Source organism: Entelurus aequoreus, linkage group LG15, assembly GCF_033978785.1.
Source record: "Entelurus aequoreus isolate RoL-2023_Sb linkage group LG15, RoL_Eaeq_v1.1, whole genome shotgun sequence".
Lineage (NCBI taxonomy): Eukaryota > Metazoa > Chordata > Actinopteri > Syngnathiformes > Syngnathidae > Entelurus > Entelurus aequoreus.
Window position 1 is genome coordinate 9457727 of NC_084745.1, and position 15441 is coordinate 9473167.

The 15441-nt window shown below is 43.3% G+C and overlaps 1 protein-coding gene across 2 annotated transcripts; it reads right to left on the reverse strand.

Moving 5' to 3' along the window:
* Positions 1-1454: 1454 nt before the first annotated feature.
* On the reverse strand, positions 1455-13491 carry zgc:112982 (uncharacterized protein LOC503771 homolog). Of its 2 annotated transcripts, none has more exons than XM_062020738.1 (10): positions 13279-13491; positions 12975-13014; positions 10507-11121; positions 9577-10356; positions 5196-5371; positions 4993-5116; positions 4876-4915; positions 4632-4814; positions 4474-4573; positions 1455-1705 (listed from the first exon to the last, which is right to left on the reverse strand). In XM_062020738.1, the coding sequence occupies exons 2-10, from the start codon at positions 13007-13009 to the stop codon at positions 1692-1694; spliced, it is 2067 nt and encodes a 688-aa protein (XP_061876722.1). In that variant the 5' UTR covers positions 13010-13014; positions 13279-13491; the 3' UTR covers positions 1455-1691. The 2 variants fall into 2 exon arrangements, with proteins under 2 accessions (XP_061876722.1, XP_061876721.1); XM_062020737.1 differs by having other exon boundaries at positions 5196-5374.
* Between the last annotated feature and the right edge of the window lie 1950 nt (positions 13492-15441).

Sequence of the window (15441 nt, forward strand, 5' to 3'; positions counted from 1 at the left end):
CCCGACATCACTGATTACTCACTGCAGACTCCACAAAAGCCAACAAACACAAAACACCACTTACAGTACAATTACTGCTGTCATTAGGATGCCGACTGCTAGTTCATATATTCCTGTTTAGATGAAGAATGACTCTTAATCCTTGCCTTAACTGGCTGTCAAAGTGTCCCAACTTGTCGGAATAAGTCTTCATTCTTGTACTATCCAGGTGAGAAGCATGATTTATGATCTACAATAAACTTTCGTAATCACGGCGCTGCTATAATAGTTGGTCTGCGTAAGCGCTTATATTCACAATATCACTAATACTTGGTTAATATTCAAGTCACAAACTGAATTGGAGTATTGTTGGCGCTTTTTGGATGTTTGTTGATTGGCTCTATTGTAAGCTGACTTTTATTTAAGAGTTAGAATGCATTAAAAAAAAAAATACATCCGCTGTCATGATCGTAAACAATTTACAGAATTACAAAAAAAGTGCATTTCCACTTAAATAAAGTGTAACAATACAGTGCAAAGTGTGAAAATGTAAACATAGAAAAATCTGAGGGGAACTTTTTCTGCATGTTACGTGCCAAGAAGTTACAACTGTGCTCTAAAGGGTGAGCGCGACCAAGGTGGTGTGGGGATGAGCACCTTGCATCATTTACAGACCACATTGGTCTGACTACAATACGTTTAAAAAAAAAAATCAAAAAACTACCCCACTGTCGAGGTGACTTCCTGTTTTATCCACAATTTATTCACTCTCTGCAGCGCTCATTTTTAATTTCACTTCTCACTCCAGGCAAAGAATCCACCGAAAGACAACAATATGGTGTGACCAAACTTTATATTTGATACTGTTACCTGATTGGTGATCACTTCCTGCGTTACTCGGTTACCAGAGAGCGAGTGCCTTCATTAATGCCACCAACCTTGCTTCGCAACTTCCACTTTCTTCCGACGAAAAAAAAAAAGTTTTATCCATGCATTTTCTTACCGATATCCATTACTTGTCTATCGTGATATATATATGGATATGGTTTTATCGCCCAGCCCTGCTACACAGTCTTAGTTCAATAAGTACACAGTGGACTTAATTGCAATAATTAGCCAGTTAGTCCCTCCCCTTGATTGCAAATATCAAAGTGAGGCTCCATCGTTGCACACTCAGCATTTTGGGTGAGTTGAGTGCAAGGTCCTCATTCGTTCATTAATGCACTCAGTGTGAAAGTAAACACAGCCAATGACTTTTTACCTCATGGACATTAGAGTAGAAACAAACAGATCTATTCTTGCCAGCTAGTCTGGATTTATCGCTGAGGTTTTCCATCAAATGACCTCACTCAGGTTCTCTTTTGTATTTTTTTTGTGCCTTTTGTTGTCATCACTTCCTGTATGTTACTATAACGTGTACGTCTTCCGAAAATGTTTCATTGTTATCGTTTACAAACGCCACACAAAAGCTGAGGTGATTATTTTTGTTTTTATTACTATAACAAGGTTTTAACGTGACGGATCTAAATAAAGTACAGTATATCTGCAAACGACTTCAGCGTTACCTTGCCACAAATATGAAGGAGCTAGGAAAAGGAAACCAGAACAAAAAGAGACAAGCAAGAAGGAAGTGAAAGAAAAACAGACAAAATGTGGTGCTTGTCGTCTTCAGTGGGTGGGCAGGCGGCGTTGAGAGCAACCGGTGGGCGCCATCACCAGCTGGGACCTGCGGGTGGAGGCGACACACGAGAGCACAGCAGAAAGATGGGAAGAAAAAAAAAAAATTCAGGTTAAGAGGCGGCGACTAATGCAGATCAGCCCTAGAATGCAACAGCAGCGGAGGATTTTTTTTCGCCTTGTGGCCGGCGATGGGCGAGTGGAGGAAATGGGATTGGACCAGCTCCACTTTGCAGGTAACCAGTAATGGATCAAAGGTCAAAGCCTCTGCTGAGGCTGTTACACAACCAAGAAGGAAGCAGAATAAGAATTCTAAAAGCGACTCGCTGAGCCGCACCAATCTGGGTGTGGGATCAAGTAGGACTGATCAAGGGCAGGCGGTCCTGCAGGGAGCCACTAGGGGGCAGTAGCAACATTTAGGCAGAAATTGCTTATATTCTCTGACTTCTTCCCGAAAGTGAAAAACTGTGGTGGTCAACCAAGCCAAGATTGCTGTTGTACAGCAAGCAAGCTATCTGATTATACAAGCGGCCTAGATCTTCCTGCAAAAAGCAGATATGGACAAAAAAATCAAACTGTGCAATGGAATATCTCCCTATATTTTAATCTAAAAATGATTTGTCGAGTGATATAAAAGGATTATCCATTCGTCGCGTTACCAGACATATCCAACTACCTAGTGCTCCAGACATCATTCTACATGACAAAACAGATGGAAACCTGAAAAAGCATGGAGGTCTACATCTTCTTTGCGTGTGGCTGGGTCAAGGAAATTGCTATCAATACTCTCCCGGATAAATATGCCTTGTTTTTGCTCGGGTAAGGTTTAATTTCATGATTTACCTTCATGTTTGTTGCTGTTGCACGCGCCATTTACTAGTAGCGTGTTTTTCCCCGTCGTTATCAAAATATAATTATGGTTTTGCTGAAAGATTCATTTATAATCGTTGTCTTTAGTAAAAATCTGATGTCATTGTGGCTTGTGCAGCCCTTTGAGACACTCTTGATTTAGGGCTCTATATAAGTAAACATTGATTGATTAATGATAAAAACTTCACTCTTTTACGTTTTGCTGACATTTGATTTCTTTTAGACTCACCGGGTTGGTGCTTTTCAAAACACTCGTAGCAAAAAAGTGCGTAAGAAATACAAATAATATGAAGATGATACTTGAATGGGAAACACTAAACGTTGAAGGTACCGTATTTTCCGCACCATAAGCCGCACCTAAAAACCACAATTTTTCTCAAAAGCTGACAGTGCGGCTAATAACCCGGTGCGCCTTATATATGGATTAATATTAATATTTATTTTCATAAAGTTTAGGTCTCGCAACTACGGTAAACAGCCGCCATCTTTTTTCCCCGTAGAAGAGGAAGCGCTTCTTCTTCTACGGTAAGCAACCGCCCCCATAAAAGAGGAAGCGCTTCTTCTTCTACTGTGAGCAACCGCCAAGGTGAGCACCCGCCACCGTAGAAGAAGAAGCGTGCGGATATTACGTTTCATTTCATTTGTGTGTTTCTGTAAAGACCACAAAATGTCTCCTACTAAGAGACACGCGTACAAGGTTCCACTGACTTTTGATATTCATGTGAACTGCACTGTGGACACAACGGGAACACGTACGGTGAATATTCGCACCACAGGGAATGAGAAGTCGTCCTTCACTGTTAGCTTGCCATGCTAACGGCCAGAAACTTCCACCCACGGTGATATTCAAAAGGAAGACCTTGCCAAAAGAGAACTTTCCAGCCGGCGTCATCATAAAAGCTAACTCGAAGGGATGGATGGATGAAGAAAAAATGAGCGAAGAGACCTGGTGACTTTTTTCACGCAGCTCCGTCCCTGTTGATCTACGACTTCATGCGCGTCCACATCATCGATGGTGTCAAAAAACAAGTGAAGCACACCGAAGAAGAAGAATTCGAGGGATTTGTGGATGAGTAATAACTTCAGAAAGTGAGCTTTAAATGTCTATTTTGTGTGGTGTGTGACATTAACGTATGAGCAACGTTGAGTTATTGATGTTGCTATTGCTCTGCACTATTTTGAGTGTTACTATTTTTGTGATTGCAATTTTGCACATTACATTTTGGGAGTGAACAGAGTTGTTAGAACGCTGGTTTGTAATATATTATTAAAGTTTGACTGACCTATCTGACTGTTTTTTTGACATTCCCTTTAGCGTAGCGTAGGTGCGGCTAATAACACGGGGCGGCTAATAGGTAAACAAAGTTTTGAAAAATGCCATTCATTGAAGGTGCGGCTTACAACACGGGGCGGCTTATGGTGCGGAAAATACGGTATATCAAACAACCCTTTAACTACAAACTCGTGCATTCTTCGACTCTGCTCTCTTGGACTGGAGTGAATGGTATTTTTCTCGTGTCGTTTTGTAAAACCTTGCACTCTTCCACCATTCTTGATTACTTCTCGAGGAACTCTGAAAAAACGTTTATCCTTTTTGCGATTTTAACGCTTCGTAAAGCCGAAAACAACATAAGGATAGGGCATTTTTTTGAGAAAGGCTAAATGGCACGCAGTACCCATTGAGAACAAACACTGGCTTGAAGTAGATAGAAACATGTTACAACACAAAGTAAGCAGATATTAACAGTAAATTAACAAGGTGTTGCCAAATAATTACTCCACTTCAACTTCCTGACAGTTAATAATAAATACAATAAATAATAAACTCCTTTGCTAAAACCGGAGTTATTTGTTTTTGTAGACAGGCAACTGTAGGAGTCTAGCTCTAAATCGAGTATAGGCGTTAACTGTAGACTTTAATGTGTTGATTGTTTGAGTATTTAGTACCTGCGTGGTTGGAGTGGTTCTGGCCCTGCATAGGCTGATGGTTCTTGAACCTTTGAGGCGGGCCGGAGTTCATTCTGTGAGGTGCTCCTCTCCTGGCACCCTAAAGACAGGTCAAAGGTTGGTGGACCATGTGACAGCCAGTCGGTTTTCAGACTTACCCAGTTGGCGCCCCATCCACGGTCCTGCACTTCCGGAACCATCACGTCATCGCCGCCGAACTGGACCGTGCTGGCCGCGCCTTGCTGGCCGCTTCCCGCTATTGTTATGGTCACGCCGTCCACACGCTCCTGTCGCCGGCGCTCCAGGTCGTGTCTCAGGTCACCCAGGGGGGCGTGCGCGGGCTGGACACACGGCGGCGTCAAGTCTACACGAGTCAGAGAAGACAGGAGGACGCTCGCTTACCTGGGAAAAGAGGTTGTCCTGAAGATCTTTCGGGTTGAAGCTGCAGAAAGAGGACAGGTGACAGTCATAGTGGATGAAATCACAAAAAGTAGGCAGACGTGACGGTCGGCAGCGTACTGTTTGGATGAAAACCTCTGGTCCAACGTCATTTTCCCCGCCTCTTCGCTATGGACGGGGACGGCTTTTTGGGGCGCGGAGAAGCGTTTGTTCAGCGTGATCCCTTGGCCTTTGAAGTAGAGCTCTGCGGGGAAACACAAAAGTAAGTGGATTGGGACTCCCGCTCACGCGACGTAAAGCTGCGCCACGAGACCCGCGCCGACCTTTGACATGGTGCACCAGCGTGATGACTTCCCGCGCGAACATCGCCGTCTTCCCGCCGCCCTCCTGGCGGCTCTCGGACGACTCCGCCGAGGAGGGTAGGAAGTCCAGGCGCTGACGGCCCACGTTGACCAGGTCTAGCGAGAGCTGGCGGTCTGCGGAGTAACACAGCGTGCTGCTGCTGAAGGGGGGCGGAGGAAGGGTGAGAGGGGGGGAAAGCATGGTGGCGTTTTCAAACTCTAACTTCTAAGAAAAGATTTTGAAGGCGGTTCACCGCACCGGATTGTAAAAAAAAAAAAAAAAAATGTTGTCTGGAGCCGTAAAAGAAAAAACTTAACCGACTTACTTGACCAAAGTCACAACCTCGTGACCCAAGTGCTCCAAGCTTACCCACACACGTTCGTTTATAGCAAAGGTTCTTTCACACTTCTTGTTCTTCTTGTTTAGCGACATAAGCACACATCTTTTCGTCGTCGCAAGCTCGCCTCTGGTTTTCCACCATTTTGCTTCTTGGCAGCTTGATGGCGTTCCGGGCCCAGATTTCTGATGTTCAACAATTTCCACCTTTACTTTCACACTGGGATGTTTCATTTCACCAGACGCTTCAAACAGAACATCCTTGGAGGTATATGGTGGCGCAAAGTCAGGATCCCTAGCAACATTTGCCGCTCTCAAGCGTCAACTTTATCTTGAGTTGCTGTGATGTCACTTCCTCTTGTCCCGCCTTTTCTGGTGCGTTCCATGTGTACTGGGAAGTCGGAATTTCTGAGTTCCTATTCGGAAGTTTCAAATAGAAGGTCACGGTCGAATTTCCAACTTGGAAAGTCGGACCACTTTCAACAACGCGGTGCGGGTTGGCTTCAAAGATGGCTGCTCAGATCGTAAACAACAATACAAGCTTCTATAATACCCATTATTAGCACTTTATATAAGGTATTGTAAAGAATCTGGGTATTATCTTCGACTCAACTCTCTCGTTTGAGTCACACATTAAGAGTGTTACTAAAACGGCCTTCTGTCATCTCCGTAATATCGCTAAAATGTGTTCCATTTTGTCCACTAGCGACGCTGAGATCCTTATTCATGCGTTCGTTACGTCTCGTCTCGATTACTGTAACGTATTATTTTCGGGTCTCCCTATGTCTAGCATTAAAAGATTACAGTTGGTACAAAATGCGGCTGCTAGACTTTTGACTAGAACAAGAAAGTTTGATCATATTACGCCTATACTGTATATACCTTTATACTGTATACCTATATTCATATATATATACCTATACTGGCTCATCTGCACTGGCTTCCTGTGCACTTAAGATGTGACTTTTAAGGTTTTACTACTTACATATAAAATACTACACGGTCTAGCTCCAGCCTATCTTGCTGATTGTATTGTACCATATGTCCCGGCAAGAAATCTGCGTTCAAAGAACTCCGGCTTATTAGTGATTCCCAGAGCCCAAAAAAAGTCTGCGGGCTATAGAGCGTTTTCTGTTCGGGCTCCAGTACTCTGTAATGCCCTCCCGGTAACAGTTAGAGATGCTACCTCAGTGGAAGCATTTCAGTCCCATCTTAAAACTCATTTGTATACTCTAGCCTTTAAATAGACCCCCTTTTTAGACCACTTGATCTGCCATTTCTTTTCTTCTCTGCCCCCCTCTCCCTTGTGGAGGGGGAGTAGCACAGGTCCGGTGGCCATGGATGAAGTGCTGGCTGTCCAGAGTCGGGACCCGGGGTGGACCGCTCGCCTGTGCATCGGCTGGGGACATCTCTGCGCTGCTGACCCGTCTCCGCTCGGGATGGTTTCCTGCTGGCCCCACTATGGACTGGACTCTCACTATTATGTTGGATCCACTATGGGCTGGACTCTCACTATTATGTTGGATCCACTATGGGCTGGACTCTCACTATTATGTTGGATCCACTATGGGCTGGACTCTCACTATTATGTTGGATCCACTATGGGCTGGACTCTCACTATTATGTTGGATCCACTATGGACTGGACTTTCGCTGATATGTTGGATCCACTATGGACTGGACTTTCACAATATTATGTCAGACCCACTCGACATCCATTGCTTTTGGTCTCCCCTAGGGGGGGGGTACCCACATATGCGGTCCTCTCCAAGGTTTCTCATAGTCATTCACATCGACGTCCCACTGGGGTGAGTTTTTCCTTGCCCTTATGTGGGCTCTGTACCGAGGGTGTCGTTGTGGCTTGTGCAGCCCTTTGAGACACTCGTGATTTAGGGCTATATAAGTAAACATTGATTGATTGATTGATTGTGTAAACTACATTTTTTCATGTGATTTATGCATTCTACGTCGCTAGCAAAAGCGCTTGTTTCCTCTTCATCCATCGTGTTCGAAGGTTGCAGGAGGAGTGAATATTTTCCCATAAGTTGTTTATGTTCAGACAAAGCAAACGCAGTAACAGCTTTCTTGAATACGGCCATCTTGATTTCTTGTAACTGGAACGGTCACAACTCGGCTGTGACGTCATTCCCATCTTCCAACTTCAGAGGTAAATGGAACGCAGCATTCTTCCTTGTTTTTTTATTCAGGGTGCATAAGGAAAAGAAAAGTGGTACATCAGGAGGTGCTCTTCTTCTGAGTGACCTTTAACCCAGCACCATTACATCTTCATATACTTCATGCAGACTTTCAGAGTGTCCTCTGACCTGTGAAAGAGTAATCCTGGTGGTCCCATCAATCACGGACACGTGAAAAAATGTTTTCATCCTGGTTCTCCTCACATGCTCCGAAGACACTTTCATGCTGAGGGCCTTCGCATGATGTCTTGTAGGAGTTGTCGGACTATAAACCAGACATCAGTGTGTCCTTGAGTGCATTTTTTTGAAGATGTCGTCGCTGTAGTGGCTGCTGGGTGCAGGAGCTCCGAGCTCCTGTGTAACCTCCTTTTGTGTTTTTGAAGTTTCTCTCGTTTTAATGTGCCTTTTGGCTCGGGCCCCTTAGGGACTGCGCAACAAGAGGATGGCACTTTCCTGATTCCTGCTGTACTTTTTGGCAAACTTTTGGATCTGCCTCAGGGGAGCCTTTTGGTCATGGCCATTTTTGCACTGGAGACCTGCTCCTGGCTCTGTGTCACACCGGAGTCCCCGTGGAGAGACCGAAAGAAAATTTCTCTGCGGAGCTATCGTTGAGCGTCGGGATGGATGGGCTTCACTGAGCGCGTATCGGACACTTCGGTCTCCCAGGAAGGATTTTCACTCATCCGTGCGGACCAAACGTTGGCAAAGAGCTAGTGGGCAGCCTGGGACGGAATCGGCTCTCCTGGTGGCTTTGTTGGTTCTGTTCCTGTCTCTGGCAGTGCGGGCCCCCAGCCCAGCACACGATGGCACCGCGATGGACAGTGTGTAGGGGTAAAATGGTTCTGTTTGTCTATGCATTCTGCAAGCCTATATGCGCAATTTGTATTATTGCTCATTTTTTGTGATTTACTTTTGAAGATGTTTGAAGAAAGGGCACTGCAGCAGTGGCAGCTGGTTGCATCAGGTCTATGCTCTTTTATGTTCTTTAATGTCTCCCTCTTGTTTCATGTGTTATTTTGTTTTTGTGGACTTTGTGCATCTGCACTCCAATCACACAATGTCTCCGTTGTGGGACAAAGAAAAAGGAAGTATATCCTATCCTATTACTGTGTACTGTTCCTTTAAAAGATGAAACTCCACCTCCATAACGGCCTTGCTCAACTTCCTTTGTGAAATGACATGAACAAGACACTTCCAGCACCACCTGTCACTGATAAGATGGTTTCCAGGCAGTAAAAGGCATCACATCAGAGCACCTTCATCCTGCTCGGTTGTTCATTCCAAGCAAAAAGTTGCACATTATGGAACTTACTGTTGAGTAAAAGTGCATTGCAACATTCCTTTGACGATTCCCACGCCTTCTTCAGCGGCTCCTGGTGTTCCCTGAATGTTTACTTCCTCCTTGGAGATTCTTTGACTCCTTCTACAAAAGACAATGTCTCCTCTTCTTCCTCCTCCTCCTCACCTTCCATGTGAGTCCATATCCTCTTCAGCCTCAGGTCATCCAGGTGGTTCTAGGGCAAGCAACGTTCTGGTGCAGGATTCCTCCTCGAATGCAGTTCCTCACATGTGTGGAATTGCCATCAATGCAGCAGCATGTCTCCGTGATCCGTGTTGGCAATAGGAAGCCTCTGTGTGTTCCATCACTTGGTGTGATTCAATCATGAGATATCAGACGTACGTACAGGTGCTAAGCGTTCCAGTCTTGCCACATCCTGTCCTCGCAATGTTTCATTGCTGACGCCACATCATTCGCTAACTCTTCCCTTTCCTCTTCCTGCGTTGTTTTTTATGGAGAACAAGAAAAGTTGAATTTAAACTAAATACGTTACCTTGTGTGCGCTGGCCGGCTCATGTCCACTTTAATGGTTAGCGTCTCCTCCGTTACCACTGTCATGTTTTTGGGCTTCTTCTCCTCCCACTCGTCACCCGGCCACTTCTGCGCCATTACTGGTGTGTCCGTCTGCAAGCGGGGGTCTAGACTCACAGGCCTGTTCTGCCCTAGGTGGCCGTCTTCTTCACTCCAGCTTTGCTCCTCCTCTTCCACGGCATTTGTGTAATAAGCTTCCTTTTGGGGTCTGAATCCTGCTCTCTTCTCCTCACGAGCAGCACCGTGGAAGCCCCGAGAGGACGGCTGAAAGTTCTGCCGGTACTTGTGGGGTCCGAAATTTCTTCCCTGGTTGTGGCTGAGCCTACCTCTCGCATGATGGGGACCACCTCTCCCTCTTTGACCATCTTGTCTGGAAACTCTGGTGACTTTTCCCCACTCTTGTGGCGGTGGGCTCCTCTTGCTCTCATGGTCGTCCCTCGAATTATCTGCAAAGGGGCGTCTTCTGGAATCTTCTCGGACATCAGGCTTGTTATTTGACGTCCTGAATCGCTCCTGCGAGGAGCTAGATGGACCAGACTGTCTGTGCAGGTTAAAGTCATGGTCTCCGTGGTCCATATGCTCCCGTCTGGGTGGCCTCCAGTTGCCTGGGCTGTTGTGATCGTAGTCAAAGGTATGCGGTCCTGATCCGTGAGCATCTGTAAGAGGAGGACCCCCGCTGTGGACTCTTTCAAATGCGGGTGAGTTGCGACGTTCGCCAAAGTCCTTGTTGTCCCGCTTGAACCTGCGACAGCAAGAGGAGGCGACACATTAGCGCTTGTATTCATGAAATCAGATTAACATTTATCTTAAGGACAGGAAAAGAAGATGACAAGTTTGATGAAAGAGCACAAAGCGAAGAAGTCCGGTTCTTTGCGGTTAGCTTCAGATTTACCCGCTGTGATGCTGGGGGTCCATGTCTCTTCTTGGCTTCTTCCAGGGGGGGCTCCTCTCTTGGTGCAGATCCTCTCTTGGTCTGCTTCTGTACAAGCCCTCAATGTTATTCTCTCTTCTGCTTCCTCTTTGCTCATCTGACCTCAAGTTGGGACTGGCGTCTCTGAACCGCCCATCGCCCTGCCCCCGTTCATCCCGCTTCCAGCCCGCCGTTGCTGGTGCGTGATCCAAACGTGAATTCGGGGCCATGCGCTCTGTCTGGAACCTCGAAGGGGAAGATGGTGACCACTCCCTGTTATCAAAATCTTGCATATCTTCTCTAAAGCCTTTTCTTTGTCTTTCTGCACTTGATCCTTTATTACGCTGGGAAAAATGACTCGGGACATGGCGGTTCATCTTATTGCGAGGTGACGCCCTCCGACCGTAACACCCATCTTGATCCTGGTGACGCCAAAATATATCCAGCGGAGAAGGGGAGCCTCTTCTAAGGTCTTCTGGCATCATGCCATCACGGAACCTGTGATTTTCATCTCTGGGCGTGGGACTACAGTCGGATCGACTCATGTCGTGTACCGCAAAGGGTTTGTAAGGTCCTCGGCCGTTCCATGGGAGCCTCCTGGACAGGAAATATGGGAAAAGCGCACATTAGCACAATTGTCAAACATGTCAAGTGACGTTAGGTAGTGGTCAGTAGGGCTGGGCGATATATTGAATGTACTAGATATATCGCGGGTTTGTCTCTGTGCGATGTAGAAAAAATTACTATTTCGTGAGTATTCGAGTATACGTTCTCACGCAGTTGCTTTTAGCTGCGGCCATCACACTACTTTACTCACTCTTTCTTGTCTCTCCTCACAAAGATTAAACACGCGCACCTTGTTACATACATCACATATTGTCGCGCGTGCAACGTCATACGCCCTCGCCGAGCAGAGAGGCAGCGGCTTGGATAACGTTAGCAGTGGCAGGTGCAAGCGGAGCGGTGTGAGTGGTAATACGAGAGAGAGAAGGTGCGTATCTGGTAACAAATGGAGGAAGAAGAATTAATTCCCTGGCGGTGGTTTGGCTTCAAGCGGAAAGATGTTGAACAGACAACCGTAATATAAAAGCGTTGCTACAAACAGTAGCAGCACTACTAATTTTTACCATCGTTTGAAAAGTCCCCCGCTAGAAAATGAAGAGCTTGAAACTCCGTATTTCAACATCTCCAGATGGTGCCGCACCCACAAAATACCAAAGCGACCAGCACTGACCCAATTGAGCCTGGCGTCTTCCTTTTCCAGATCAACACCGTATAAAAAAAAAAAACAGGAGATAACGTCCGCAGTAAACTACCACATAGCGAACGACATACACTATTTGATTTCATATTATGCAGCTCATTTTTATCATATAGTTTTTGAAATATCTTGTGTGATATCATGCACAAAGGTGTACCGTATTTTTCGGACTATAAGTCACAGGTTTTTTTTAATAGTTTGGCCGGGGGTGCGACTTATACTCAGGAGCGACTTATGTGTGAAATTATTAACACATTACCGTAAAATATCAAATAATATTATTTAGCTCATTCACGTAAGAGACTAGACGTATAAGATTTCATGGGATTTAGCGATTAGGAGTGACAGATTGTTTGGTAAACGTATAGCATGTTCTATATGTTATAGTTATTTGAATGACTCTTACCATAATATGTTACGTTAACATACCAGGCACGTTCTCAGTTGGTTATTTATGCCTCATATAACGTACACTTATTCAGCCTGTTGTTCACTATTCTTTATTTATTTTAAATTGCCTTTCAAATGTCTATTCTTGGTGTTGGGTTTTATCAAATACATTTCCTCCATAAAAGCGACTTATACTCCAATGCGACTTATATGTTTTTTTCCTTCTTTATTATGCATTTTCGGCCGGTGAGACTTACACTCCGGAGCGACTTATAGTCCGAAAAATACAGTATACAGCTTTTGAAATATCTTGTGTGACATCATGCACAAACGAGTACTTTGTTTGTTTTAGACGATTGTAGTGGCGTTCTGTACAAAAAGTGCACTTTAATTTAGTGTTGTTTTGATAGGTCATTTTAGTGACATCATGCACAAAAGTGCATTATTAGCTTGTTTAAAATGTCCCTGACAATCTTGCACTTTCTGTTTTGAAATGACATGAATGTTTGTGCCACTGCTTAATAACTGTTTAATAAATACAGTTTTGGTCTATTGACTTTGTTGTGATTTCCCTCTCTGCATGAAAGTTTAAAAGGAGCATATATTAATGCAATATGAAGAAGAATGTTTTAATGTAGACACATAGAATCATCATACTGCTGTGATTATATGCATCAAGTGTTCATTCAAGGCTAAGGCAAAATATGGAGATATATATCGTGTATCGTGACATGGCCTAAAGATATCGAGATATTAGTAAAAGGCCATATCGCCCAGCCCTAGTGGTCAGTGTATTCACCTGCTTTGTGGCGACGAAGACCTTGGTCTTGACATTTCATCTAAGATAAGGAAAAAGGGGTGAAATGTTACAAACAAACATAAATTCGTAGCTGAAAGTCATGACTAGATCTAGCATCAATGCACGCACACGTACATGCTGTTAGCATTTGAGCTAACGTTAGCACTACCACAACAAGGACCTTCATTCGCACATTCTAGGTAGTTTTAAAGTAAATAATATTGTCTTCAACAAAGCTACTAATGACAACGCAACTACAAAACCGTGTTATTTGAGAAGCTAACAATGCTAACTGGCATCTTACCTGCGTCTTCGAGGCAGCGTAATGTAGCGCACGCTGCTCAAGTAGCGATATATATAGTTACGCACACACAAATATCACACTAAATAAGTTGAGTTAATATCCCTATTTATTGACACACGCAGAAAATTTACAGCCAAAATTGCTGGTTTTATGGCTACGTAGCGAAGAAAATGGCTGCTCGGTGCTTGCTAGCGAGCTAATTAACCACTTCCGGTGCTGACTCCGGGTGGGCGGGGTCAATCCAAACATTGACAGTGTCGGTATCGAAGGTATTGGACCGATACTAGCGTGATAAGATCGTCACTTTTCAGTTATTTTCCATGTTTATTTGCATAAATTAAGCTTTGTGGGGTGAAAAAAATAAAAATAGCCCAAAGGATTTTATTAAATGCTTTTGTTCATATTTTCTTCAAAAAATATTGGTATCCGTATCGGTTTTACTTATTGGATTTTTTAATTTACAGGAAGGAGCAGCATTTTATTTTGAAAAAAGTCATACTCAGCATATATTGGTTCTTTGTTCTTGCCCTCCCGCCCCAGGTACAGTAAGACACTAATCTGACCCGAGTGGGTGAGTAGAGCGATCCAAATATCGGTAGCATCGAATCCAAAAGCGATATCAATATTGGACCGATACTAGCGTGATAGGATCGTAACTTTTCAGTTATTTTCCATGTTTATATGCATAAGTAAAGCTTTGTGGGGTAAAATAATAATAATAATTTTAATAAATAAACAAATAAAATGTATTCCAAAAAACTGGTATCCGTATCGGTTTTCCAAACAGTCACGTGATGGAGGGAGGTACTGATATAAAAATAGTCACTTTTACAGTTACGCAACATATTGAGCCTGTTTTCTCTCCAGTTTTATTTATTGGATTTTTTAACTTACCATTAGCAGCATTTAATAGCGTGATAATATCGTAATTTTTCAGTTATCTTCCATGTTTGTTTGCATAAGTAAAGCTTTGTGAGGTAAAACAAATAAATAAATAAATAACCCAAAGGATAAATGCTTTTGTTCATATTATCTTAAAAAAAAGTTGGTATCCGTATCGGTTTTCCAAATAGTCCCTTTTGCAGTCACACAACATATTGAGCGTGTTTTTTCTGCAGTTTTGCTTATTGGATTTTTTTACTTACCAGGAGCAGCATTTTATTTTGAAAAAAAAGTCTTACTCAGCATATATTGTTTCTTTGTTCTTGCCGACATTTTATTTTCACCCCCAGGTACAGTAAGACTATAAACACTAATCTGATCCCAGTGGGGGAGTAGATCGATCCAAATATCGGTAGTATCGATATCAATAATGGACTGATACTAGCGCGACAAGATCCAGTTTTTTTAGTTGTTTTACAGAATGTGTATTTTGTTATAAATATTTGTGTTGTTAATATATATATTTTTTTAACTTACAATCGTTGTCCTCTGTTTTGATGTGATTAAAGCAAAATCATACTTTAAAACAGTGATTATCAAACTGCGTTACGCGGGCTCCATCTAGTGGTAGGCCAGAGGAACACATGATTGAAACACTGTGTGTGTAATATTACAGTGGCCAATAATATCACACATACTTGCTAAATAAACCTCAACCTTGTTTTGGAATCCTTAGGGCTGTATTTAAATGTTGGTTATTACGGCGGTACTTGGAGAGCCAAGTCTTTTTTGAGGTGGTACTTGGTTAAAAAAAAAAGTTTGAAAAAAAAAGCTTTAAAATGTTCAACTACAGCACAAGTGTTAAACTCAAGGCCCGGGGGCCAGATCAGGCCCAACACATCATTAATGTGGCCTGCGAAAGCCTGGGAATAATGAGGATACTTCATATTCCTTACTAAATGTTTTCATTGTTTCCATTTTGACAGAAAAAAATGTATGTAATACATGAAAAGTCATATTTTTTTAACTTTGATATATTAACAAATATTCAATTGTTATTGCACACTAAAAAATGCTGGGTTATTTTGATAACCCAATTTATGAGTTGCGAGTGTTGGGTTAAATTTTGGAGTTGTTTTTATGAAGAGCAATCCATTTTTGGGGTTATAAGGGTACTATTTTAACTCGATTTCTGGGTTTTCAAAACTATGAACCATTTTTAGGTTGCTTTTCAATGAGTAACGCATTTTTGGGTAAAAGGCTTTTTTTTTAATTAAAAAG